The 27,525-nt window shown below is 38.4% G+C and overlaps 1 protein-coding gene across 1 annotated transcript; it reads left to right on the top strand.

The window, feature by feature from the left end:
• The first annotated feature begins 1,044 nt into the window (after positions 1 to 1,044).
• MSL3 (MSL complex subunit 3) lies at positions 1,045 to 23,660 on the top strand. The gene is made up of 13 exons (XM_057389638.1): positions 1,045 to 1,211; positions 3,032 to 3,114; positions 3,683 to 3,778; positions 4,358 to 4,458; positions 5,394 to 5,485; positions 6,216 to 6,338; positions 6,806 to 6,966; positions 8,864 to 9,022; positions 9,283 to 9,545; positions 9,925 to 10,034; positions 10,225 to 10,324; positions 10,749 to 10,833; positions 19,772 to 23,660. The coding sequence occupies exons 1-13, from the start codon at positions 1,113 to 1,115 to the stop codon at positions 19,869 to 19,871; spliced, it is 1,572 nt and encodes a 523-aa protein (XP_057245621.1). The 5' UTR covers positions 1,045 to 1,112; the 3' UTR covers positions 19,872 to 23,660.
• The last annotated feature ends 3,865 nt before the right edge of the window (positions 23,661 to 27,525 follow it).

The raw sequence follows: 27,525 nt of genomic DNA, 5'->3' as shown, positions 1-27,525 counted from the left end.
GAGGGTTTAAAACTCTCTTTTCCTCAGCACCAAACTAGTGTATGCTCAGTTGCACAGATTAGAGTCATCCATATCCTGAACAGTTTTCACATAACAACTTCAGAAATGCTAAATAATCACAAAATAAATGGTCTTTCTACAGGGGTTGCCAGGCCCAGGACCCCCAGCTCTGTTAGGGTCTTGTGTAAATCAGCAATGCAGAACTGGCATAAAATCTACAACAGCCTGAGGGAGCATCTAATAACATGTGGGAAACTGCAGTGTTCCCCTGGCTGAACCCCAAGAGATGCCTTCCAGGCATCAGTCAGCATAAACTGTACTGGCAAGAAAGCTGTGTATCGATTTTGATTATTTGCACTATATGCGTGCTCGCAGAATCTGAAATTAAACACTGTTAAGATAAATCAAGCTCTAGGCAATTAGGTTTCTAGTGCCAACACCCTATTCACTTCTAGCTTTATTTTGTTGAAGGAAGGCTGGAAGAACAACGGAGAGCAAAACAAACCTTGCGGAAGGTTACAATGTACACAAAGCCATCTCCAGAGTAGAGGCGGTTCTTCGCGGGAAAGAGGGTAAGGAATGGGAATGTCGCTGATGTTAGGGGAAGCAGTAGCAGAGAGAAGGGCGGCTGTTGTTCTCGGGGTGCACGTAACCCTCGGCCGCACGCCGCTCCGCAGGCARGCACAGGCCCAGCGCACGCTCCGGCTCCCAGGGCGCTGGGGCACCGCCGGCACGGCCGACAGCTCTCACCTCACCCGGGGGCTCCTGTGGCCCAGCGCAGGCGGCCGCCCCCCGCCCGGCGGGACACATCCCCCCGCCATCCCCCCGCCGCCGCCGCCCCTCCCGCCGCCCGCTCCCGCATCCCGTGCCGCGCACCCCGCGTGACCGGCGGGGCGGGCACGAGCAGCACAGGCGGGCGGCCGGTCCCCGTAGCGCCCGGGGCTCAACGCCGCTCCCCCGCACAGGGCAGAGSAAGCCGGGCGCTGCATCCCCGCTCTCTCCCGGCCGCCCGCCCCCGCCGGAGGAGCCGGGGGCGGGGCGGGGCCGGGCCGTCCGCGGCACCTCCCCGCGGGAGCGGGCGGGGCTCCTCTCCTTTGCGCCATGATGAACAAATGACCTCGCGGGGAATGAAATTTAAGTTCCACCGGGGAGAGAGAGTTCTCTGCTTCGAGCCCGATCCCACCAAAGCCAAAGTGCTCTATGATGCCAAGGTGACCGGCCGCGCGCGCCCCTGCCTCCCCCTCCCGCGTCGCCCCGGGCGGGAGGGCGCGGGGCGTGGCCGGCGCGCGGCCCGCCCGCTCCCGTTACGGTCCCGCGCTCCCGTTACCGCTCCCGCCGGGCGCTGCGCGCGCCCTCGGGTGGAGGCGGCGCGGGAAGCGGCTGTGGGCCCGGCCGGGAGGCGGCTCCGCCGGCAGCTGCACTTGTTGCGGGAAACGGGCGCTGGCTCGGGGAGCGGGGAGCAGGCGGGGAGGCCGCGGGGCGGGGGCCGCCACGGGACGGGGAGACGAAGCGAGGCGGGGCCGTCCCCGCCGGGCTTCTTCTCCGTCATCCCTCCCTGCGGGCGGCTCAGGCCTGTCCCCTGGCGGGGCTCAGCTCTCTCCCCACGCCACGGGAGACCCGGGGGTGGGGGGTGTGCGTAGTTTCTGTTTGCGAACCTGTGGGCCTTTCTCCCGCTGGGGAACGGAGGCGATGGGGCCYGTGCTCTCGGGGCCTGGCGGTCGCGGCAGGTAGAGAGCGGAGCCGCCGAGGGGCTCTGCAAGTGTCGGACGTGCTTTCCGCACTCGGTTCTGGGCTGAACACCTGCAAAGTAATTCTGAAGTCTTATTACCACTCCTTCAGTTCTGCAGTGCACCTAGGTTTATTTCCCCTCACGCTTTCCCACGCTTACTGCCCTTCAGATGGGTTTAAGTGGTGCCGCTAATGCAGGAGAGTATACGGAAATACGGYAGCAAGCAGTGCGCGATGGGCCCTAAGTGTTGCAGTAAGACGTGACTGCCTCAATTAGGGCCTTACCTTAAGAGTAGTAATTATAGAGCTTTATATAAATACAGTGTTGTTTTAGGGTATCATTTCTACATAAGATTATTTTTCAATACTAAATCGACTGTGTCCAACTTGGAAACAGTTCTGGATATTTTTTTTTTTGTTACGGAGGGATAAAAGGGGAAGTATTGCAACTGGATTCTTGATGAGATTATGACTTTTTGCTGCCAGTTTGCTAGTTGTGCGGGTCTGTGTTTCTCAAATATCTTTGATTAGGAATGCCACCATCYTGTAGTATTTCAGACTGTCCTTTTGTTTGTCCACCTGTTCCTATGTTCTGACAACCCAACAGCTTTAGTTGCTATCACAATAAACCTATCACCTAAGTGCAAAACTGTATAGTACCTTTTCTTCTTTACTTTCTGGTACCCTAAATAGCATAACTGTCTGTGAATCCATCAATAGTTCTTAAATTCTGGATTCCCAAATTAAATTATCAATGTAGCGTAAGTGCTGATATATGATCTACTGAAAGCTACTCAAGTGCAGGCAGCACATCTTCTGAGGTGCAGGCCCTTTCAGACTGGCCATTGCACACTTGTGGAAGAGGAAGAAAACAAAGGCTCAGATATTCCCAATGCCTTTTCATGTTTCGTGGCTGAGAGTCTGTGGTGTTCAACAGAGCAGCATTTCTGAAGATTATGTGTAGAGAATTGTGTTTTCTCCTGCTTAGAGGGCTTGAGGAAACAGCGCACAGGACAAAGTGTCAGTAGTCCAAATCTGCATATCCTTACTGTGCTACTGCATTGTTTGGTGTCTCCCTTTCTCTGTCTAGAAGGCATGGGACAATAATAAGAGTGCTCAATGAAAGCTAGATTTTCTGATCATTCAGAGTAATCCTTGTCTTCTGTTCATGCCAGTATTAGCTGGCAAAATAACAAGTCTATTTAGTTTCATTTTCTTTCTTTGTGCATAGACTCTCTAAGTACCAGAAAGCTTACTTTCTCTCAAGCCTGTTTAATATTGCCTTATTCAATATTTGTTTCAGATTGTTGATATTGTTGTTGGAAAAGATGAGAAAGGCCGAAAGATTCCAGAATATCTAATCCATTTTAACGGTTGGAACAGAAGGTAAGAACCAGTATATGTGGGCTCAGTTCTTCCATTTCTTCTATTTTATTCTGCAAAGACAGGCATTGCACAAAATATCAAAGGACTGATGTTTGCAGGAGTATTTTTGTTTTTGTGAATGCCTTTGGTATACTTGCTCATGTTGACACATTGGTCTATATCCATAAATTTCACTGAATTGGTTTGATAAGCATGAGTTTAAACCTTATGGGGTATCTGTCTGTGGCATATACTCATCACACCCAAGTTTCCATTAATAAAAGTTTATGCTTTGTTAAATCTGGTCCTGGATTGTTTGATTATGAGCACAGTGTCTTGACTGTGATCAATCGTATGTGTCCTTGTGACAAATGCTGTCACACGTTAAGTCAAACCTTGAGATATTTTAGATGGCAACATGAGAGTTGAAGCCTTGTGAACAGAGAAGAGTGCAAACCTGGTGATACAGATGCAGCTTCTGAATGATGTTAAATGAGTCCTTTGTAGATTTAAAGTATATTAATTCATTTGTAATCATGAGTGACATATATTCATAGTAATTTTTCATTTTCTTTTGACCTATCCTTAGCTGGGATAGATGGGCAGCTGAAGATCATGTTCTTCGGGATACAGACGAAAATCGCAGATTACAGCGTAAATTGGCACGGAAGGCTGTGGCTCGCATGTAAGAAATCCTTTTGGCCTCAAAATAATTGAGAGATTCTTTTTCAATACAAATACATCCAGGGTTCTGCAAGTGAGCTTGGCCTCTGAGCTCATACTGTAGGTGGTAGATATGTACACAATACAGTCTCTGCATTCTAGAGAGTTACTCTAAAGTAAAGACCTATGTATTGTTATTTACATTCTAAAATACTRACACTCAATATGTTATTCTATATACTATGTTATAACTATGTTATTCTTAACTATTGATGTGAAATGCCTGTGTATTGGATCTGCATCTTCCCAAAGAAATATACTGGCAAAATAATTTAGGAAAACCTGAACAATTTTTCAGCCAAAGGCAGTAATCTAATATTGGTTGGCTGTGGCTTGAGAATCTGCTTGAGAACACGAATATTAGGCAGGTACAGACATTAAGGTATCCACTCTCAAATAAGCACTGTCCGAATGATTCCAATATTAATTAATGAAAATAACTCAAAACGTAGGTTTCCTGTGCATTTTGCACATAATTGATAGCTAGGATAAATGAATGAAATAYTACCTAAATGTCAGTAAACCATTTTATGTTCTGTAGGAGAAGAAAGGGAAGAAGGAAGAGACGTTGCAGGTTGCCTGGTGTTGACTCTGTGTTAAAAAGYCTTCCTGCTGAAGAAAATGATGAGAGTAGCGAAAACTGTGAGCTTGTTTTCATACTTTGGTAATCTTTGGTGGGATGCCTTTAACTTCTTGACCTGAGGTAGAAATGCATGCTGTTATTTGTCATGAGAGTATCATGGCCCTATCTGAAATATACAGAGGCAATCATATGAAGAATAAGCACTATGTTTCATTCTAAGCATCTGTTAAGTTAGAATATCTGTTTTCTTCTTGTATTCGTGAGGTTTTTCCTTGCATCTCATCTGCTCAGCTATTCTAATCAGTGATTTGATGGCTTAATGCTGTTTTCTTTAGTGTAGTATTTATAGGTGTGAGAAGCCCTCACTTTTCTTCGTTTGGTGTTAGGAAGCACATCAATTCTCTGCTACTGTTTCATGTATTTTTGAGGGCAATAAGATTTTTTTTTTTGCCCTTGTCTACCTTGCACAAAGGTCTGTTTCTTGTCAGCTGACTGGCTGATTTGGCTGATTTCACTTTCAAGCCAGATTTTTAATTTCCTGCATTTTCCTTTGTAACTAGAAAGCCAGCAGGAACACTGGCTGGCACTTAACTAATACTCTGGGAACTGTTGCTGCACAGATTCAGACCTTTTCATTGAATGATTGTTATGTTAATCCTCTGTTCAGAACTAAAGTCCAATGAAAATGTTCAGGAATGTAGGAAGCTTTTAAAAGTGAGTGTTTTTTAATTACAGAGGATGTAAGAATACTTTCTATAAATGCATGTTATGGTATTTAAAACATTTGCAGTGTGCTGCAAATAATACATGTTTAATTAAATTAGAATTACTCTTTCTTACTAAATACAACTAGTTRGTGGCGGTTTTTTGGTGGGTTGGGTTTTTTGTTTTGTTTTGTTTTTGTTTTTTTTCTGCATTGAGGCCTCAAACTGATGGGTGATAACCTCTGCAATGTAATAATAAATAATAAATATGTGAAATCTCTTTTATGCAGCTATAAGTAGTTCTTCTTCTGATGACAGTGATGAAGGAACAGATGAAGAAATAAAAAGTGAAGAAAGTGACATAGATGAGAGAACAGAAATGGTATATTCATATGTTCTTTAAGTTAATAGAACTTAAACATCTGTACTTGAAACTCAGGAAAATTGAAGTAGATGATATATATGCCACAGCTGGTAATTTAGCTGGAATTAAAAGCATAATTTTCTTATTCCTGATTTTTACTGTGGTTGAGATTTTGAAAATTATACAATGTGTCATATTTTTATAGAATTATATGATTGTAAAATACACATTTGTTTCTTTTTCTCTCATTCTACATATAAAGCTTTTGTAGGGAAAATGGATTTTCCACTTTTGTGGGTGCTGTGAAAATTCAGTAGTCTATATAGGCTGGAGGATCCCTAATAGCAGCAGGATCTTTGACTTGTATTTTACTGTGAGACAGGCATGTCTGTCCTGGTCTTAAATTAAGATGTAGAGAACTGTTTTCAAGAAAAAACATTTCTCTTTCTGCATTATTGAAAGGAAAATATGGAATAAATGGATGTTCTGAAGGTGTATGGAATTTAACTACTACAGTGTGGGTGATCYGAAGCAACAACATCTAACATATCTGTTTGGGTTTTTTATTGGTTAAATACTYAAGAGAACTTTCAATCAAAAAAAAAAGTTTTAAAAAATGATTTTGCCGATGCTTTCAAGAGCAGTATTGTTAAACAGCTTACATTAATGCTGTTATCCACTTATATCCTTACTACAGAAGTTCTATTTTCACAACCAGTATCCTGTTTCTTTCCCTGGTCTGCTCTAGAAAGAAGAACAAGACACTCATACAAAAAGGGACATGGAGGAAAGAGCAATAAGCATAGAAATTCCTGAAGTCTTGAAAAAAAAGCTTGAAGAAGACTGCTACTATATTAATAGAAGAAAGAGGGTATGAAATAAAAGTTGGGAAACTAATATGCATGGGGAATGTGAGGAGGATGTCAAAAGTAATTTTTGTGTATACAACTCCTGTGTTTTTTTAACCTCACTTTTTTAGTTTCATGTTGAGTGCAGACAGGTATGGAAAAATACAGAGTGTAGGGAGTAAACTTATCTATAGCTAAAACAGTGACTTGTCATATTTAATAGTGTAGTGTTCCAGTACCTGATTGTGCTTTAGAAAGCAGATTGCTTTTTAAAGGTCGRAATGCAGCAGACTTGTTAATTTGGCTATGTTTCTTGTTTCTCATGATGAAGATAAAAAATGCAGTTTAAASGTTGAAAATAGGCAGTCCTGAATTTGCTTGCACACACTAGGTATTTGCTAAATTAGTTGGYACATTACAGGCTTCTATTCTAACTTGGTGTACTTACTCATTGTTTTTGTAACACAATAATTTGTTGTTTCTTTTTCAGCTAGTGAAGCTTCCTTGCCAGACAAATATAATAACCATCTTGGAGTCATATGTAAAACACTTTGCAATTAATGCCGCTTTTTCAGCCAATGAAAGGTCTCGGCACCATCAGATGACTCCCCATGCTAATATGAATCTTCATTATGTACCACCAGAGAAGAAGTAAGTAATCTTTAGTGCTTTTGTCACAAGAAGAATGGCCTTGCATTCTGTGCTCTGTTTTAGGGCTGTTCACTTCTTTGAGATTACACCATGATGTGTACCTATTTACAGGGCTTAAAGTATTTGACAGATAGCTATAGTAGAGTTACGCTGATGATTTGTTTACCAGTGAGAGTGTCCCTATATTCCAAAATGTCATGCRAAAGTATCAATATCCTGTTTCATCATATTAATTCTTGTAAATATCATGCCCTGTTTGGAAGAATGTGTTCGTGTTGTCAGTGAAGAATTTAATGTCTGATGTAAGAATACCCTGCTCAGATAAACTTGAACAGGTTTAAGTTTTAAAAAGGATAAATTAAAAAATTGAATACAAACACTTCTAAAGAACTCAAAGTGCAAGTTGTTTGCTTTCTTGTTTGTTTTGTTGTTTTAAACGGAGATACGGTCTTAAATCCTAGAGTCATTATGTAGGGAAACGGTGGTAACACCAGTCCAGTTTGTTCAGTTGTGCTGTGTGTTCTGTCATTCTCAGTTGAGCTGTCTGTTCTTCTGCCATTTTACAAATACATTAACCGTGCATGTTTGCATGTTTGTCATTTTTGATTGTTTTGGGTTTTTTTTCCTGTTACATTAAAGATCCTTGATATTAGATGAGTCTCCTTTATCTACAGTGGAGTGAGATATTGTTATTTTATCAAGGAGAAATCCCAGCTTTTGTTAGTGTTATGTTTCAATGGTGTGTAATTAYGCTGTTCCTTGCAATATTTTAGCCTATGTGAGTGTCTTGGTTTATGTTGATGTCATTCATTCTGTGACAGATTGACATTTTTCCTTCTTTGTAGTATAATCTCCCAAACGAAAAGTTAGATGAAATATCAGAAATATAAACAGAAGGTTTTACACACATTATGATTTTTACAGGTTTATGTTTAAGTAACTCCCTCGATGAAAACAGCACTTTAGTTACAAAAATTAGTGGAAACTTGGTGATCCATTAAGTAGAGAGATTCAGCTGGCACCTTTATTGTATTTCCCTTACTGCTCTAACACTGAAAGTTACTGACTTCCTTGGATTCTATAGAATTTCTGCACTTGATGGTGCCCTGACCCAATTCATATGTAGTAGTTTTAGTAGATAGTATGAAATGGTGATAGGAGGTTTGGACTTTCTAATATGAATCATTTTGGCAGAATCACATTTTGTACACRTACATGGACTTGAAACATGAGAGGGGAATACCTTCACAAAGATGAGGGGTGTTGCAGATGGACTGCACTTGGAGTTCATGGTTCTGCTTGTAATTGCTCATGTACTCACCAACCTAATGTTGTAAGTCTTGTACACAGACCTAGCTCCCAAATGTAGTGCTTTGATTACCAGAGCAGACCAGCAGAAACCGCTCTCCTGGTTTTGTTGTTTCATTGGRCATCTCTTGAGCACAGCCTTGACTGTGTCTTAGCATCTATAGATCAAATTCTCCTTATGCCTTTTAGACAGAGACTCAGTTTGTTGAGTACTTACTTTTTCTGGCAGTTGCCTCTTTTTTCAGCATACTGAACTTGGAAAGCCAAAATAATGCTTACATGAAAAACATCTGACTAACTTGATTTACTCTACAGTAGATTTTATTAATTTAGTGAATGGTAATACACCAGAACAGGTGTGGGATTTTGTTTGAGGTTATGAAGCAGGCCTTTAAAAATATTTGTATTTCTGAAGTTAACAAGAGCAATCACTATCTTTTTAATTGTGCTTTCAATCACTTAGTATTAGTGATTGAGTCAGCATATTGTAGTTACAATGTTAATGGACTGTATTAAAGAGCAATTTTTTACAGCTACGCTGAAAAATTTTGACATGCACCTTTGAAATTCATAATTTTTTCCCCTCTAGTGTCGAGCTATGTAAAGAGATGGTGGATGGTCTGAGAATAACCTTTGACTTCACGCTTCCATTGATTTTGCTTTATCCTTACGAACAAGCTCAATTTAAGAAGGTGACTTCATCAAAATTCTTTCTTCCTATCAAAGAAAACTCAACAAATACTAACAGGTAGGTTAGGTATAAGAAGTATAATACTGCTTATCTTAAAATGTGGGAGAATGTGGTATTCATATTTTTTTTTAACTTTGGTTTGAAGGTAAGTAYACTTGTGGAAAATAGTATTTAATAGAAGGCCTAATCACTTGAATAGTTATTGGGAGGAGACTGTCTTATCTGAATAAGTGTGAACAAGATCTGTGAAACAAGGATTTRTTTTATGGGTAGAGCTCTGATTTCTTCAATCCTGTAAAGTTGCCTTAATTTCCCAGAAATCAGGAGGAACTTTCCCCAAGTCCTCCTCTACTGAATCCACCCACGCCTCAGTCGACTGACAGCCAGCCCACCACAGGGGAGCCCGCCACGCCGAAAAGGCGAAAAGCTGARCCCGAAATCCTGCAGTCGCTGAGGCGTTCGACACGCCACAGCTCCAACTGTGACAGGTTATCGGAGAGCAGCGCGTCCCCACAGCCTAAACGGCGTCACCTCGAGACCCCAGCATCYATGCCAAAGCTCTTCTTGCACCTGGAAAAAAGTAGGTTTTTCTYTGTACATTGTTGGTCTAAACACAGTATAAAATTCTTCTTTTAATGCTGCATGGACTACGAATTGAATAATCAAAGTGGGAATTCATTTCTTTTTGTATCAGTTCTTTAACTCTGAGGCCTTATTGCCAAAGAGAGAAATATAAAGCAGTAATCTCAGTACTTTGGTGTATTTTTCCACAGRATTCAATGAGCTGCTTCTCTGAGGGTCTGTTTCAGGAGAGCCTTTATTGAATTTAATGTTTAAGACTTCAAAAATTCTAGCATCAGCCTTAGATGCATTTAATGGCTTATAGTTCCAAATAGTGGTTTACAAGTAGTAAAATTTATTTCTTACTTTTTTTTTTTGTTTTTCTTTTCGTTTTGAAGAAACCCCTGTCCATAGTGGGTCATCTTCACCTATAACTTTGACTCCTAGCAAAGAAGGGAGCACGGTGTTTACTGGCTTTGAAGGTAGAAGAAACAACGAATTGAATGAGGTAACAGATTTTGATGTTACTGTCCTAAATTCAATGATTAAAAGTTTTGTGGCCCTCAGAGTAGGGCTATATAATAAAAGGTTTTTTTGCTATTGTGTATTTCATATTTTAATTTGAAGTTCTGTACAGATGAAATTACTTACAATGTTGTCAAGTTTTCATAACCAGTATTTTTATAYTTTATGTGTAGGTTTTGTCCTGGAAATTGATGCCAGAGAATTATCCACCAAGTGATCAACCACCACCTCCCTCATATATCTATGGATCTCAACATTTGCTGAGGATGTTTGGTAAACTGATGCAAAACTCCCTGCTCAAAGTTGCTTAATTTTTTTTTCCAGTGCTGATATCTGTGTAATTTTTCTGTTTGCTTTRTTACATTTAGTTTTATTCTTGGAAGAATGTACATTTTAATCTATTTGGAAGATAGGCTGTTAGATTTGGTTATCTTTTACTGGCTCTGTAAGCCTTCATTTAAGAAAAGCAAAGCAGTGTTACTTCCAGTGCACTATCAAACACCATTAAACCCAGCAGCATTCACTCTTTCAGCATGTTTCTATTTAGTAAGGCTTTGAAAGATAGAAAGTAGCTTACAAGGAAAAGTAGGCTCTGTGGGGAGAAGAAATTTTTACATTCTTTTCTGTGTAGTGGATAAAAGCAATTAGAAGTTTCATTTACAAGAGCAAGTATTAACAGTATTTTTTTTATTCACAGTAAAGCTACCAGAAATACTGGGGAAGATGTGCTTTCCTGAGAAAAACCTGAAGGCTTTAGTAAAACACTTTGAGATGTTTCTGAGGTAATGTGACACAATGTGCTGCAGCAGTGTATCTGTTGTTACATAGATCTAAATGTTCTGGAATGACAAGGGAGATTTAAAATAAGATGTTCATTTTCTGTAACTGTTATTACGATAAAAGGAGTATACAATTTTAACAATAGCAATTTGAGTAAAGATTTTCCTACTTCAGCTTTTCATAAACAGGTTGATAGATAACTGAAATGTGAAACTTTGTTACTGTGTATAGAATGACAAGTCTGACTTGGTTAAGTAGCATGTTCTATGAAGAAATGCAAAGTCTCCATTGTTAATTTTTGAGAGCATGATCTTGAGTGTTTTGATGTATCATTATTTACAGGGGGAGAAAGTTGTGCTTTAAAGCATGTTTTTAATGATGGTGGTTTCTTAAAAGAAAGTCTCTTTTAACTGAGTTTTGAACAGAGATTTCTCAGTGACGCAGTGCAGTGATTTCTGGAGATACACAACTCTCTCTGACCACAGTAGCTCCACCACTGGAGTCRGTAAGGTTGTACCTGCACCATGATCAGATTGGTTTATCTGGTACTGTAATTAGTATCTCCACATGGCATTGGTGTTAAATATCTAGTGTGGCACTGTGTTGTTAGCATTAATACACTGGGAAATAAAATTGCCAAGGGAAACTTTCTGGAGAAAGTGTTATAGGTGATAATGGAACAAATACGGAAATTGTATCTTAAATTTGGTCAATGATTTAAGTAGTCACTTATGGAAAGGTAATAAGTATTGCACCAGCATAAATAAAACTCGTGTTATAGATCAGGGGGTTGAAAGCTTTAAAATGCTTTTACTTTAATTGCTTATTGAAAATGGAAGATGTTTCTAATGTCAAAGTTTCTACAGTACATGGTTTTTCTCTGGAAGCAGTTAGTTGTTAAGTTTTGCTGATTCAATTTTGCATCTCTATTTTGTAAGATCCCTGTTGGCATTARAAATACCTTTCAATTAAACAGGACAGAATTAGAGCGCATTGTTTGAAACCTGTTTTTACTTGAAGTCAGTATTTCTTAGGGAGCTTAACTCACTGGGGATCAGCTCAGTTTTTATCAGACCTTTGCCTGTTCAGATTCTTCTGTGTTCATGAGAGCAGGTCTCTGTTCTTTAGCATCTTTCATACAGTGTTTTTCATACCATTCTATGGATAAGCTTTGGTGGAGTAGAATAGAAGAAAGCAAAAACATGTCCCCTACACCCCATACAGTAAGGGAGGTGACAACTGAAATTTCTAGTGATAGTACCCATCTGTGTCTTATTTTTCTATCTGACTATGTTTTTGAAATACGTAGTCATCTATAAATAGAAATAAAAATAAATCATGTTTCCATGTCAGCATTCTAGGGGAGATAGAGCTGTGCTTTTGAAGCAAAGCTCTCAGTAGTTCCCAGTTTCCATGCTTTGTGTTGTGGTGGAGAGTCCTCTGAGTACACAAGCTGCATTCCTTTTAGAAAACACTTAACCAGAAGTGTGCTTCAGTTATTGAGGCCAGGCTATAACTAAACCAAAATGAGCCCCTCAAGACAAGCATAGTGTGGATATCACATGCCTGTTACAACAAAGTATTTGAAGGCTGTGTTTTTTCAAGTGCTTTCTTTTTTGACAGTGTCAAAAAAGCTTCAAAGTTACAGTAACTGCTGTAGGAAGCTTTTGGTCTTAGGTAGCTTTGTCATCGATGTCCTTGTTGGTCTAACTTCTTATCATCTGTGCTACTGGGCATTCACTTAGGTAACAGAAACCAGTGCAAATTACTAGATTTTTTTTTCTCAACACATATTCACATGGTCCTTTTGAAAAGTCTTTCATTTCGATATTTATTTCGTTATGCTGCATGTCATTGAGACTGATCAAACAATTACATTTTCTAGACACTTGTTCATGCTTGATTTTTATTATAGAAATAGTCCTGCATTACCTGTTTCTAATCACAAGAAAACTTGAGTTTGAGGTGGCATCTTGTAGTAGTTCTTCAGTTTTCACATTCCATCTTTTCCTTTTTGGGAATGAAAGGATTAATGGATGTTTATTGTAAATGTTTATATCAGTTCTGTTCTGACTTTATTTTTGAACAGTAAGAACTTTCCTACAAGGTCTGGATGCATTAGATAATAGCAGCCAGTTTATATAGGACTGCTTAATTTTTTCTTTTAATGAATTGSTCTTGAGTGAGAAGCTGAAGTACTCTTATTTCTCTAATAAGAGAAATTTTTCTAATATTTCTCTAATAGCAAGCAAAGGAATGATATGTCTGACTTCAAGTAACAATGTCTGTTTGCATTAATAAAACTACTCCTGAATCTTTTTTGAAGTCTAGGCAGAGTAGTCCAAGCACAGGTAGTTTATGTATTCTTAAATAAAACTTCCATGCAGAATTGCATGAATGATATAGTTCCTGCATAGATACTGATTTAATTTTGAATTATGATTTTGTGGCTAAAATTTACAGTTTATCATTTGTACTATTAATCTCCTGTGGGCTGAGAAACTGAGACTTATGTAATGTAATACTTTTTCTGGAAGCTGGTTGTCCTGGGTTTACTCAGGACATGATAGATGCTTTAAATTAGCTTTGAGATGCTACATGGATAGTATTTTCCAGTCATGCCCTCAGACTACTGCTAGACAAGATTTTTCTCAATTTCACAGACAACATATATTTTTAAGGAATGTATGAAATACATCTTTTTGACTTTCTTATTAAGCAGAAGCTTTACTGTCTGTGCTTAGTGCAGCTTTCTGCAAGTGTACAAAATGAAAATTTCTTCACGGAGAACATGAAAGTTGATTTCTCAGTTATAGAATTTGCAGAAGTTAAGAAAATCAGTTTCTCAAATTAAGTACAAAACTCAGAGTCTTAAATTATTTAGCTCTGAAATAATTCATAGTACTTGCAGTCTGAGATAGACTTTAGTGACAAACTCACCAGTTTGTCTGGTTTCACTGAAATTCACTTCCAGTTTGTGTTTAGTCTTCAGGACCAAGCAGTGAGAGCTACTGCTTTAACTGTGCTTAATGACTGGTAATCTGACTAGTGAAACACCCCTGATTAAATCTTCTTGCCTGTTAATAGCTTTTGAGTAAGAGGAAGTATTGTYTTTAAACTAAATCCATTATTTCCACTTTTGAAATAAAATGATTCGTGTGTCTTATTTTACAATTTCCTGGCTGCCTCAGTGATGAGAACTGATTGGCAGGAAGGTGCCCMTTTCCTTTTTGTTGTTTCCATTGATTTGCAGACAGCCTTGACTTGGAAAAGTGCTTTGGAATCAGAGGCCATCTCTCAGGACTGTTAACCAATAGGAGCTACTTAAAAGTTAGGAAAATACAGCTATCTGTTTTTGCAATAGTAAGACCCTTCTTCACTGAGATGATTTCAGTGAATGTTATTTGCATTTTAGGAAAAAAGGCAAAATGAAGTAGTATTCTGATAGATAAATGATAAATGAAAGGTATTTTGATGTTCATGAAATACAGAAGAATAAGTGATAAAGTATTTCTAAAATAGTGCTTCTAAAATTTTTAATACATTTTTTTCAGATGAGGCCAATATACATAATTTCAGATTATGGAGAACCAATTTCTTAATGGTCAAATACTTTAGGTTGGATCTCTCTTTGTTTTTTTTTCTGTCCCTGGTGCTCTAAAATCTGTGTGTTTCTGTTGTGTCACTCTGTACCATGGGTAGAAAAATATTTTGATACTGTTGAGTTTTTCTGAGAAGGAAGCTGAATCAGAATGTGACCAAATTAGAGGTCTGTGGTAATAAAATATATATATCTATATACAAAGATGACAAGTTGTTTCAAGTTACSTTAAGAAACAAATCTCTGGTTTTGACAGCATACATTTTGAGTAATTTTATTATATACAACTGCAGTGGTGAATTATCACCACTAGTCTGTGCTAATGTGCAATTCATGAGAGCTTATTCATGTCTAAGAATGAAAAAATTAAGCATTTCACATGGTGAGCAGAATAGAAGACATCTTTAGTTAGGTGAAGTTGCTTTGTGACAGAGTTCCTGCTCATTGTGAGTCATTGTGATTTCAGTTGCAAAATCTGGGCAAATAATTAAAAATCACTTTCCGAAAGATGAAAAATAATTGTGCCAATGTTTCTTATACTGATTATTAATTGATTAATATTATCGAAGTATATTGGGTTTTTTTGTCTCAATTTTTGGGATTAACTAGTTACATGTTATGACATAGTAGAAAACTTAACGGAATTAGAACTTTAATGTAAGAAAATCAAGTTTCGAGTGTAAATGGAGGTGTGGGTTTAGGGTGCACAAGGATGTAAAGGAACATTTTTTCCCCAGGTTTTGAAGCACATTGAACTGAAGGAATTCTCATTGCACAGTGCCTTATTTAAGGGTATTACTTCCATTTATTTGGGCTTTGCTGTATTCATTGAATGAGTAGAAAGTTAATTGCCATTTTGGGCTCTCTCAGGCTTTTGCCACCTTAATGTAGAATGCTTCTTAGTCAGTGAGTACCTGGTATTGTGCAGGTTTTTCCTTTCAGTGGGCTTTGCTGTCTACTTGGTCTGCAGAATGTGCTCAATGGTGCTTATTGCTCTTGACTAAGGTTTTGTTGCATTGCGAAAAACTGTTCCTGAAACTCGCATTGTGAATTGCTTCTCTTCTTTCTGCTTACCAAATCATCAGGTGTCTGGGAATTTGACTAGCATATTGCTAGTGAGTAGCTGAGGTTTGAACCAAGATTTTGAATCAAGCGTCTAAATTGAGAGGTTGCCTCAAATACTTTAAATGTGTTATGGCAGCTTTTTGAGAAGGCAGCTCTAGGGACCTGTGTTGGCCTGGCCATGAGTGGGTCTTCATGCTCAAGACAAACCAAGGACTCCTCCACTGAGCTCTTTTAGGATTGTTTTCACAAAAGGCCTTTGGGCAAATTTAATTTTCACTCACTCAATCTGATTATTGTGATGGCATCCCGGCATCTTCAGGGTTCTCTACACTTTCCCTTAAAAGGCCAAGGAATATGATCACAGTTTCTGTATATCAATGAGTGACAAGAGTCCAGTCAACAAAACAGGCCASTTTATTCCTTTAGCATGGTGGTTGAGACACTGGGTATTAGAACAACATCTGAAACTTCAGTTCACTTCTTCTGTTGACTGCAGTGGGGCTGTGATAGGCTTTGTCATCTTTTGTCCTGAACAGCTTTCCATATGGAGACAGGCCTATAAATTGGAGGGTGGTGAGGGTCAGGTGGTGGCATATGTTGGGTTTTTTCTGTGGAGCTAAAGTCTTTTAGTTTTCAAATCCTGCGTTTGAGTAGTAGTATAAGAGAGGAGGTGACATTTCTTAATCTGCAAATGAAATTTCTTTTGATGAGGTGACTCATAGAGTTAGGACCCATAATAATCTTTTAGCAAATTTAGATAGATATTACAGTTGCCTTTCAAACAGCATCTGGATCAGGCCACTGATCAAAGCATCTGGTTACCTTTTAAAACTGTGTAKCAGAAGGGTGTAAGATGTCCCCTTCCTGGAAGCTTTTCCTTTGGACTCTGACTTCCCATACCTTAATGACTGAGGATGCCTTTCYAAAAAGTAAGGTTTTTCTTTCTTTGCCATTTTCATACTTTCTGGACTGTCCCTGAGTTTATTCATGTAATGGTAGCTGACATTTAAAATAATTTTTTTCCTTCATTCAGAGACTTCTGGTAGTAAGTTGTATTGATGGTGTCAAGACAAGGCCCACCACAGGAGGCTCTTAAAACTCATGTAAATTCACTGACTCTCTTTGAAATATGTTCATGATGTGTGTCAAATGACCTTCTAATGTGGGTAGTGGTAATTCAGTGCCTATTTTAGGTAGATCTGCCTGTATAACTCAGATGGTAGTATAYTTGCGAGGCTATTGCTTGGAGTTACCTGGGGTAACCTTGTTAAAGAACCCCCACTTGAAAATCAGAACATATCTTGAAGAATTCCTGAGTTGCTCATGTCTTTTTCCCTTGTCTCTGTCCCCTCTAGACCTTTCTGAAGTGTTGCCCTTCTAAGAATCTGTGGTAGGGAGGGAAATGCCTGCATTGTACCATGTTACCTCTATGTTCTAAGCATGAGTGTAAAGCATGAGTTTTGTTTTTGAGAATGCTTATGATGAAAAATGCATGCAGACTCACATCAGTCTGTGCATCCCAGAATTTGGTTACTTATCAGCAGTCTCGCTTTGTAGATGTGTGCATATGAATTCTGTAAAAAGTATAAAAATGAAAAATGCAACAGGTGACTGAATTGATCAGATTTGTAAGTTAAAACTAATGAAACAATTTCTGAATAGCTCAATAGCAATGTGCTTTCTGATCTGTTGTGGAACATTGGCTGTCTGCTAAGTGCAGCTCCCTCTGTCTTTAAATCTTGGCTCATGAYTTGCAGGTAGCAGTGTAATTGATCTTGGTGCTGTTTTAGCCTGTCCAAGAGCAAAGCAATAGTGAAATATCCAGTAGGCAAGAGTCTTAGGAGACTCCTAATATTTTTGTGCCAGCATTCTGCACTGTGATGTTGTTTGAATAGAAAGCAGCTTCAGAAGGGCCCCTGCTCTTTGTATACAGATACACAAGGGGTTGGGACAGGAAGCTGACTGTTCTTTCAGCAGTTTTCTCCTACTTCTCTGAGGAAAATAATTTGTGTTTGCTAGCTCCGGAGTATTTTGCTTTTCACAACTGTTACATGAAGAATATGTAAGGAGATGTATATTTGACTGTGTGCATTCTGCCTGTTTTTTTTTTTTTCCTGTGAGCTGTAGCTGTGGCACAGCATCTCAGCTAAAATTTTTCATCTCTACCAACTGTCATTTTAGCACGCACCAAACTGGCATGTGTGACTGATGATTTAAGCAAAAGTCAGGAAATTTGTAAGAGAAAGTGAGCCTGTTTCCCATTACATGCCATTAAAATTTTTGGAACTGCCAGCTACCCAATGCCCTCTGAAGGTTCTTTTTAGAACAGAACCCTTGTTCTGTAGCTCCCTTGTATGATCTAGCTCTTAGTACTCTATTTTACTGAATGTTATTCAAAGACACTAAGATTTTCATCAGCACCTGTAATTTTGTAATGTCTTGGAGTCATTAACATGTGTTAATGAAGAATTATTAATTTGATACCACTTGTGGCTCATCTTAACCTTGTACAATCAAAGTATGTTCGAAGTTACGCTCAAGTCTGTTAAGTTTTAGGCTTTTCCACACTTGCTTCACACCATCCCCTCATCCTAGAAAGTGATTTGTAGCTAACTAAAGTCAGAGGTTACAGCACTTGGTAATACTTGGTAAAAYTGCTATAATTTCAGTATTCTTTTTTAGTGCTTTGAAACATTTTACATCAGAAACCATTTAGGTCCCCCTATATACYGTTCATTACGGAGCTGCTTTGAAATAAGCAAGTATGAAAGAAGTTGACAATATGCCTTCTAAATTAACGGTGACACTACGTGAAGGATTGATTTTTCTAAAAAAGTTTGCATCTGTCACTGCTTTTTCTAGAATTAGTAGGATGTAACTAGTTATTCCTTCAATTTAGCGCTTGTTTGCCTGTGTTCAAGTGCAGGGATTGAGGGTGTGTGTGGRGAAATCAATCCTTTTTCATTTGTCTGCAATTTGGTATTGTCACCTTTTTCTGTGAGGTCTGAGCAATTAATATAYTCCTTATTAAATTTAAAGTGCTTTATACAGATGATCTTGCCAGTATTCTTTGATGCTTTGGCTCTCTTTAGATCAAAGGACATGCCTAGTTCAGGCAGAGCAGCAGTGAGTGAGGTTGGAGAAGCACTGTAGTTTTCAAATTTGGATTTTCTATGTCCAAAGTTTTGGCTATGCACAACTGATTGTTTTAGCTTCCAGTAGTGAAGTCATCACCCCAGCCACTGTTTTTYGAGGCAACAAATATTCTGCAGATGGCATTGTTTTCTGTTTTTGTTGCTTCCTACTCTTAAATAAAKAACACATAGCTAGCATTTTGCCATGTTCATTGATGCTGATCTTTAATATCCAGGTATTTTTGAAGGCCTGTGGTTTTTTTTCTGAAATACAGCTTGATTGTAGCCTTGATTTTAATAATCACTTTGCCCTTTTGCCCCCATTTAGACACCCAGTGTCTTTGTTAACAAAGGAAGGCGCAGAGAGCTTATACACATTTTAGTTGTTTGTTACTGGTGTTCGTAGCAGCACAGTTTATTTTCWTTTTCAGTCCTAAACCAAGGAAACAGTAAGCAGAGCAAGAAAACATTATAAAATWCTGGGTGATTGGCTATTTGAATAATATTTGAAGACCATCTTGCAGAAATATGAAATTAGGGAACTGAATTTGTGAAGGATGTTTTGTCATTGAGAGCCATATTTAAATCAGGTACTCTTGAAAGATGGAGACCTTAAATGCACAGGCACATGAAACGTATGAAAAATTATCACTTTAGTTGTCTTAAAATACATAGTTTGACTTAATGGCTCCTGGCCATTTGTATAAGATACTGACATAGTGATAACTGAAAGTACTAGTTTAGACATAAATGAGAATAGTATGCTGAGCAGGTAATTTAGAATTGCAGAACAATCTCAACTGATTTTTTTTTCTGATTTTTTTTCCTTCTGTGCTAGTTCTTTGATTTTTTTTTTTCTAGTGTAGCTTTAACTTTTGTTTTTTTGTTTTTGTTACTGAGCTTGAGGAATTTTTTAATGCTTGTTGGATTTCAGAATGATAGGAGAAGGCTGTTTCTCACTATCTAGAACTTGTAAGAAATAGGGCAAGTCCTTTGTATGCCAAATTTCAAGGAGTAATAATTCTTAATTCCCAGGCTCTGTTTTTGCTGAGCTTAAAAATTAATTTGGAAATAGCTTTTCTCTTAGATGTTTCATACTCAGTTCTTTTTTTCTTTTTTGTGTGTGTGCTTTCTTCTCAGGTTTTTAGCAGAATACCATGATGATTTCTTCCCAGAATCTGCTTATGTAGCTGCATGCGAAGCCTACTACAGTACTAAAAATCCTCGGGCAATCTACTGAAGCTATTAATAAGGATTAAGTCCTACTATACATAGCCCATGACAATGCTATTCTGCTACATAGCTACAAGATGAAAAAGGAATTAAAGCAACTTCTGGAGTTGAAGACATTGGAAAATATCTTTGTAATGGTTGGATTACTTAGGAATGGAGAACTACTTTCCAGAGATGTGTATAAACAGTGGTGTTGAGTCACTTACAGGACTGGATATAAATCTGACTCCAGGTGAATGAAGAAGCCTTGTCCTGACTTTTACTGCATAGGACTGCATGGGAGTTATAAAAAGCAAAGGAGGCAAAAGCAGATGCATTGGGAACAGAACATTTTCATGAAGATAAATCACTATGCTGTGTTTCATTATAGCTCAGCCTCTCCTGTCTGAGAAATAAGACTTGACTAAACAGTTACTAGAAGAGAATGTAACTGGTATATTATGGATTGTTTTCCTCACAAATTGCATTTCATTTTGTGGTACAGTCATGRTAGAAAGGATACTTAATGTAAAGGTGGCTTTGCTGTTTGGCTGGCATGACATCTGCCTCAACAATGACTTTGTTGCTTGAATGGAAAATGTGTCGCTGCCTTTGCATTTTGCAAAGCTGTATATAGCCCTTTCATGGTAAAGCTGACAGGGTTTCAAGCAGACCATACACTGCCAGGGATTCATCATTTACCCAACAATAAATGATTTCCAGAGCCATTATGAAAGAACTGATTTTCTACAAGTAAATGGAGAAGTCGGTAAACTCATCACAGTTTAGTTGGCAAACATTTTCTTAATAAAGTTCACAGTGGCTGCTGTGTTGATGTGTGATTTTGACTGTTTAAAACATCTTGTTTGTGCTTAATTAGTGTTTTTGAGGATGCTAAGTGTGCATATAATGAGAGATGGGAGCCCTGACAACATACGGAGAGGAGCCCTTTCGATATCATGGGGTGTTCTGCAGACTTGAACGATGTCTCTTTAGACTGTTTTAGACACTTTGTCTCTGGAAATAGCAATTCAGTGAGAACTGAGTTCCTAGAAATCTCACAACACATTCAGTAGAAATTAATAGAAACATAATTCTTGTCATTGAAACCGCATGCAGGACTTAAAAAACACTGGCCTTCAAAATCCTCAGCTGTGTCCAGATAGATACAGATATTAAAAGCACTGCAAGACAACGGGACTCTGGCTTACAGACTACTGCATTAATCACTCTGTAATCCTTCTTGGTTCAGAAAACTTCCATTACAATGCTACCTGTAATACAGAACTCACAGATTTGAGTTTCCTCACAGATTTGCAGAAACTAGTAATTTAAAGGAATCGTCTTTCAAATGTAAATGGCAAGCTTAGTCTAAGAGGCCAAAAGAAATATGAAATCTGCTGTTGCCATACATTGTCACTTTTCAGAGTTCTGTGGCATGCTCAAGCTTTTGAGCTCRAAAGATAAGGATTACCTAGGTTTTAGTAATTTAGGTTTTCCTTTTTAGAAAAACTTCTGTGAAGAGTCTGTTGAACTCAGTGGTTGTTAAACTAGTGTTTGGCATGAATACATACATATTGGTGATTGTTAACTCTAAAGATTACCATTTAGCAGCATTACTCTTTTTAAAACACATTTCTCTTGTATCAAGAAAACCCCACATTTGTAAGCTTTCATTGTTCTCAAATGATGGACATTTTGAATCTAGCAGAATCCATGTRCACCAAAATTTTGCCAACATGTTTCATTCTAAGTTTAAACCCTGCTTCTCTAAAAGACAATTCAACAAAATATGAACAAACTGTCTAACATGAGATTAGTTACGATTCAACCTTAATCCATCTGATTTTGAGAATGTTCATGTATAATAGAGCAGATCTGGTTTTSTTCCATTTTTTTCGCACCTGTGAGTGTAAGACAAGTTATGAACAGAGTTTAAACCTTATTGTTTGACTGTTTAACTGTTGAAATGAAAATTTCTGCATGAAGGGGTCASGAATACTGTTGGTATTGCTTTGTTGGTACAGTGTGGAGATGTTCAAAAGATGTGAGGGGGGAAAAATTCTRATGATCCAGTTACAGTGTAGTCTTCATGTGAACAAGTTTTTTCATAAAGTTCTCTTGAAGCTGCTGTTGGATATAATATTACAAGCTTAGTAACAACCAAAAGTTTTTCTCCAAAGTTGCCCCTTTTTTGTGCTGCTTGATGCTTCTAATGGATATAACTTTCATATTTGAGTATATATTTGAATTTTAAAAGTTTAGGTTTGTATCTTCAATTACAGTAAAGTGCAACTTTGGCATCCCCCTTTACTGTCACTCTTCTTTTTCTGCATTCATGGTTTTAGACTTGATTTTTCTTTTAAGCAGCAGTGGGACAGATGAACCAGATTATGTAAGAGGGGCAGTTCCTATTAGTGTTAAAAATATATAGAGACTTAGCAGTGTGGCCCCCAAAATTCACTTGGAATGTAATGTTCAARGATTCTTTTGGCCGGGGAAGCTTAATAGTGTAGTTGTACAGCCAGTGTGAATCTGGAGCTCATTGAATGTCCTTGACTGATCAGATATTTGATGGGATCCAAATCCATSTGAGATGATAAAAGATGCACTTCACTGTCATTTGTTTAGTTGCTCTCTATACAGTTACTCATACCATGTTTTCTAACCTGATTCAGTCAAAATGTCTTGAGTTAGCTTGAGGAATAAAACCCTGACTGAAGCAGGCTACGGGATCCTTCGGAGGAGCAGATCTGCCAGCAGCTGTCAGTAACAGTGTCCTGCAGTGGAGGAGCCAAGCTGAGGAAGCAGGTTAATGGGCAGGGATAGTTTATGTCAACATGCCTGTTTGTACAAGTCAAGCACGCTCTGCTTTCAAGGGAAGGTGGTTTCGTTTGTCTGTTTCAGGAAATTATCCCAGTGTAATTACAGTGCGTACTTACACTGGTGAGTCTCTGCGCTGAAGGTGAGTCCTTGGGGTGCTCCCAGAGTGTGTGTGGTGTCGGGTTTTGCATATGAGTGTTGGGAAAAGGCGGAGGAGAACAATTGCAGCCTGGGTTTAGAAGCAGGTAGTGCAGCTGATGGRTGGGAAGGGAGCAGCTGCCTGCCCAGCCGAGTTGCTTGGACTGCACTCAGCGCTCATTTCAGTCCCTGCTCTGACTGGCATAGGGGGGCGTGTGAGTAACTTTACATGGTGTCACAGGACTATGAAAGGACACTGACCTTATGTAAAGTGCTTTATATAGTAAGGTTTACCAAAGAAGAATGAACAGAATATAACTTTAGTATTCTTCTGTTTTATTCCTGATTTTAACCATGATTCTGTACCTATCATCCTTCAAAGAAAAAAAGAAGAAAATCATACTGTTCCTTTGAGTGTACTACCTAGAACTGCCATGATGCCTTTCATTTTGCTATTGTGTTTTTGAAGCTCCTGTTTCATAGCTCAGGCTTTCATGTAGAGTCCTTTTCCACTGAGATGACAAATGCAAATATGACCAAGTGCTAATGTAAAATACGTTCCCTGTCCCATTTTGAAAGCAAGTTTATGCACACATTAGTGTTCCCCTTGACACTTGGTGTGGGCTAACAGCGAGTGTGTTGTCACCCCTTACATCAAGAATGTTTAATGGGATCTTGTCTAATGCTAGTGTAGGATAACCTTGCTCTGGATTATGCTGAAAGAAGTGTCTGCAGTCAAGGAGGAAATAAAAAGTTGATTGGAAAKAAAAAGCTGTTACTGCTTTTCATGTTTATATCATCAACTGTGTGCTATGTTATCAGCACATTTGGCAAGAATGCTGGGGAGATTGTTATTGGAGTTAAAATGTATATGTGTGTATTAAATCCTTCATTTTGTGAAAATTACTCATTTTCTCCACTGGCATCTTAAGCAAGTCTTCCTAAAAGAAAAATACTGGGATGGAAACAAGCTGCTCAAGGTGGGTAAAAGGAAAGAACATGTATTATCCTTAGCCAAGTCTCAAGTCCAGCCTTTATTGTGTATTTGGCTGTAGGAAAGCACAGTGCTGACAACTGTTGGACAGAGAGCTTGTCTTAACTTCAGGCTGGTGCTTGTCTGATCACTTTTAACATTGTGACCAATAACAGAGCCAGAAGGCAGGATTGTACTTCAGAGCATGCTAAGGCCTGTCTGTATGCAAGGATAAAATGCCCAATAGCCACAGCACAAGCATACTGGCCATATGTGTTATGTTTTTGTCCTGTGTACTGTGGAATCTTTGTCATGGCAYTTAATTGCATTAACAAGTCAAGATACTTGTTTAGTTTTTATGCAAGTACATGTCAGTGTTATGAAGTTCCCAGGAGCAGCAGTTCTCAATGGTGTGTTGCATTCATTGTGCATTTGACCATAATCTCAATGTGTTTATATAGTCAACTTTTTCACTTGCTTGTGACAATGGATTTGAAGGGATTTTCAGCTTTTTGTATCGCTATGCGCATTTTCTGTATGAAATTAGTAAATTCAGATGCTACACTGCTGCAGTAAGAGGTAGAAATACTACAGCATTTCTGTCTCAATTTTTGGTGGTTTTTACTTCAATGACAACACCCCCTCCCCCCAACTCCTAAACCAGTTTGGAATATATAGATGGCTTCAGGAAAATGTTATCAGCAATGACTGAGTGGCAGATGTAGATGCTTACTAAGATCTAACTCAGTGCATCCTCCCTATTGCATGCATTATGTATTTTCCCCTTCTAACTCATATAGCAGATGACTTTTTTGCATTAAGGCTAAAGATTATAGCAAGCTGAATAAAATCAGTGAAGTATAAACTTGTGCTCAAAGATGAAAAGGAGAAGTCTGTTTAAAATAAAAGAACGAGGGGGAAAATGAAGTGCACATTGTTCCTGCTGTCTGTCAGTTGGGAGTGGCTGCTTATATCATGTGAGCTAGGCAACAGCATGAAGAGAGTGAACAAATCTCAGTTGCAAATTGATAAATCCCATCACAAATACAGACCTTTAAAAATTTATTCCATGGAACGGAGTAATTTCTATGCCATTTTGTTGATAGAAATAGTGGGGACTTTTGATTAAAATTTACTTTCTCTCTTAACCAATACAAGATATTGGATCTAATTGTGGGKAAAGCAACCGAGGTATTAAGTATTGAATCATACAAACATGTTCATGGGGATATTTCAGTGTGATGCCAGAAAACAAAGTGTGTTTATGTAGCAAGAAATGTAGAGATAAACATGTTTAGTTCCTAAAATGAACAGAATCACTTCCATTACAGCAGTAATATGCAGGTTGGGCTTCTAATAGATAATGTCAAGTAGATGTTCAATTTTTAAGTCTTTAATTATAAGCTATTCATAATTGCCAATCTGATAATTAAGTTATTAATCTTTAAAGTTCTTGAAACAAAAATATCTCCCAAGTATTTTCTTCCTTTATTCCCTTCTTTCCTTGCTTACATTTTTTTCTATTAGTGTAGAAAGTTGCAAAAAACATGCTTATGAGGTTCATGGAGAGAAGAYTGGTTCTGACTCAGACTAAGCAAGTTGTACATAGTTTTCTTAACCATTTGGATATTTCTGATTCATTCTGAGGTACAATCATCACAWCTGTATCACATATAACTAAGTTTTTATTTGTAGGCTCAAAAGTAGAGCCAAAATGACAGAGTTGGGTTAATTGAGTGGTGTAAATATCTAGCTGAGTTAGTGGATAATTTAAATATGCCTGAAATTATTTCTACTGTATGTATTTTTATGGTATAAATATATTTTTGTTTTATGTGTGGCTTTCTGATTCTGGTTACTTGATGCCAAGCATTATAAATGAGGGCCTTTCTCTAAAGTGTAAAACTGATTAAATGTTAGCATGAGTAATAAAAACATTAAATTTTGTCATAAATTTTAATTCAAACATARAAGTGCTACCATCCCATGTTACAGAAACATTCTGCCCTTCTTTTTGCAGAAACTTCTTAGAAATGGAGTATATGACAAATCTGCTGCCATGTGGCTGGCCAGGTGAAGGTGTCGTTCTCAGCAGCAGGATGAGGGTAGCCTGCAGCTCTGCAGAATGCCTCTGGTCCACACTGAAGGTTCTCATGTTCTTCCACTGGTGGGCTGAGGGCATTGGTCAGCACACAACAAGAGRGTCCTTGGATGGAACAAACCTTCACAAGCTGTCTCTTATATTTGTATTTCAATGACAGCAGTACAGCAAATGCTTGTACAGTTGATATTTAGTAAGAGTTTTCATGGCTTACCTTCTGCTTTGTAGGCTGCTTAGTTAAGAAATTTTAAGTAGTTTGGTTTAGGTTTTGCATGCATGTTTGAGTAGGAGGCAGATTTTACTGATTGTCTTTAATCAGATTAATGAGAAATTTATGTTTTGTTGCTGTGACTACTGCAGTGATGTAACTTCTTTGGCACCAGAGATTTGAACATTGTTAAAAAAAATAACTTATTAGAAACAGGGTGAGTAGTAACTAACTGGCATTCCATAAAGATTTTGTTTACTGGCAGATGGATGGTATGACACATGTAATGTATATGCAGTATTGCCAACTGTAGGCATTAGAAATCATGAGTCAGACCCTTAAAAGTCTTGAAAGTGGTTAAGAAAATGTGACAATTAACTTCTGGTTTTTGGGCCCCTAAGGTAACATGAGTCAAGCTTGCGACAAGGCTTGCTTGAGACTTTAAGAAGGAAAACAAGAGTTTTGACTAATCATGTCAAACTCTTTTAAGAGTTGGAGCTTTAGGGCGAAAAAAAACAAAAAACCACCACAAAATCTTGCAAGACTGGCAATAAAAGGATGATTTGGCAATATTCTAGTAGAGCAGGATGTCATTAATCTGAAAATAATCATAGACTGAATTTATTTGTGAATATCTGTGCAAACATAACAAAAGCCTTGGATAGTGAGGTTTTCTGGGTAGGACAGTTATGTTTTCTAATCTACAAAACAGGCTGCCTTTGCCAAAGGCATAAACCTAAATTGGTAGATTCATTTTTTTAATTGTTTGGAATGAATATTAATAAAATGAGAGAGATAAATTGTTTACCATAGTAACAGAATTAGCCTGTGCATGGTGATGAAGTTGTTGATGAAATCATGCATCAGAAGAAAATAAGAAGCAAGATGAGAACTCCAGTGTTGCTATATGGTATGTGCAAACTTCGTATGTTGTTTATGTTGTTCGACCCACTCATTGAATTATTTGTCTCTCTCTTGTTGTGACAAGAAAACAAGTTGTTGCTGTTACCTTAGACCCAGCTCTGTCAAGGGTAGTAGCTATCTAAAGAAAAATCTAGACTGAGATAAGATAAAGGGAGCAATCCACAAACCCTTTCTTTTTCTAAATCTAGCACAGCAATCTGTATGGCTGTAGTTGCCTAGGTCYTTTCCAGTAAAGTTCTGTAGATATTAAAAAGACAAACTGGGCTTTTAGCACCCCTGCAGGCTTGCAAGGGCGAGTGGGATGTACAGATTGAGCACCAGTTTTGCATCTTCTGGAGGACATGTGCCTCTCACCAGTGCAACCCGTGTTACAGCAAGAACAACTGCTATGGCAGGAGGAGCAGGCTGGGATKCCATGCCATACACAGGTTTAAAGGTTGATCAGACAGTGGATAGATGTGGGTTTGGTGCCTGCTCCTCCTCAGAAGTTTTGCTATATTGTTGCCTTGAAAGGC

Source organism: Malurus melanocephalus, unplaced genomic scaffold (assembly GCF_030028575.1).
Source record: "Malurus melanocephalus ecotype Western Australia unplaced genomic scaffold, MMel_1.1 scaffold_1, whole genome shotgun sequence".
Taxonomy (NCBI): domain Eukaryota; kingdom Metazoa; phylum Chordata; class Aves; order Passeriformes; family Maluridae; genus Malurus; species Malurus melanocephalus.
The sequence above is the reverse complement of the archived record's forward strand: the minus strand, read 5'-3'. Positions and strand labels throughout refer to the sequence as shown.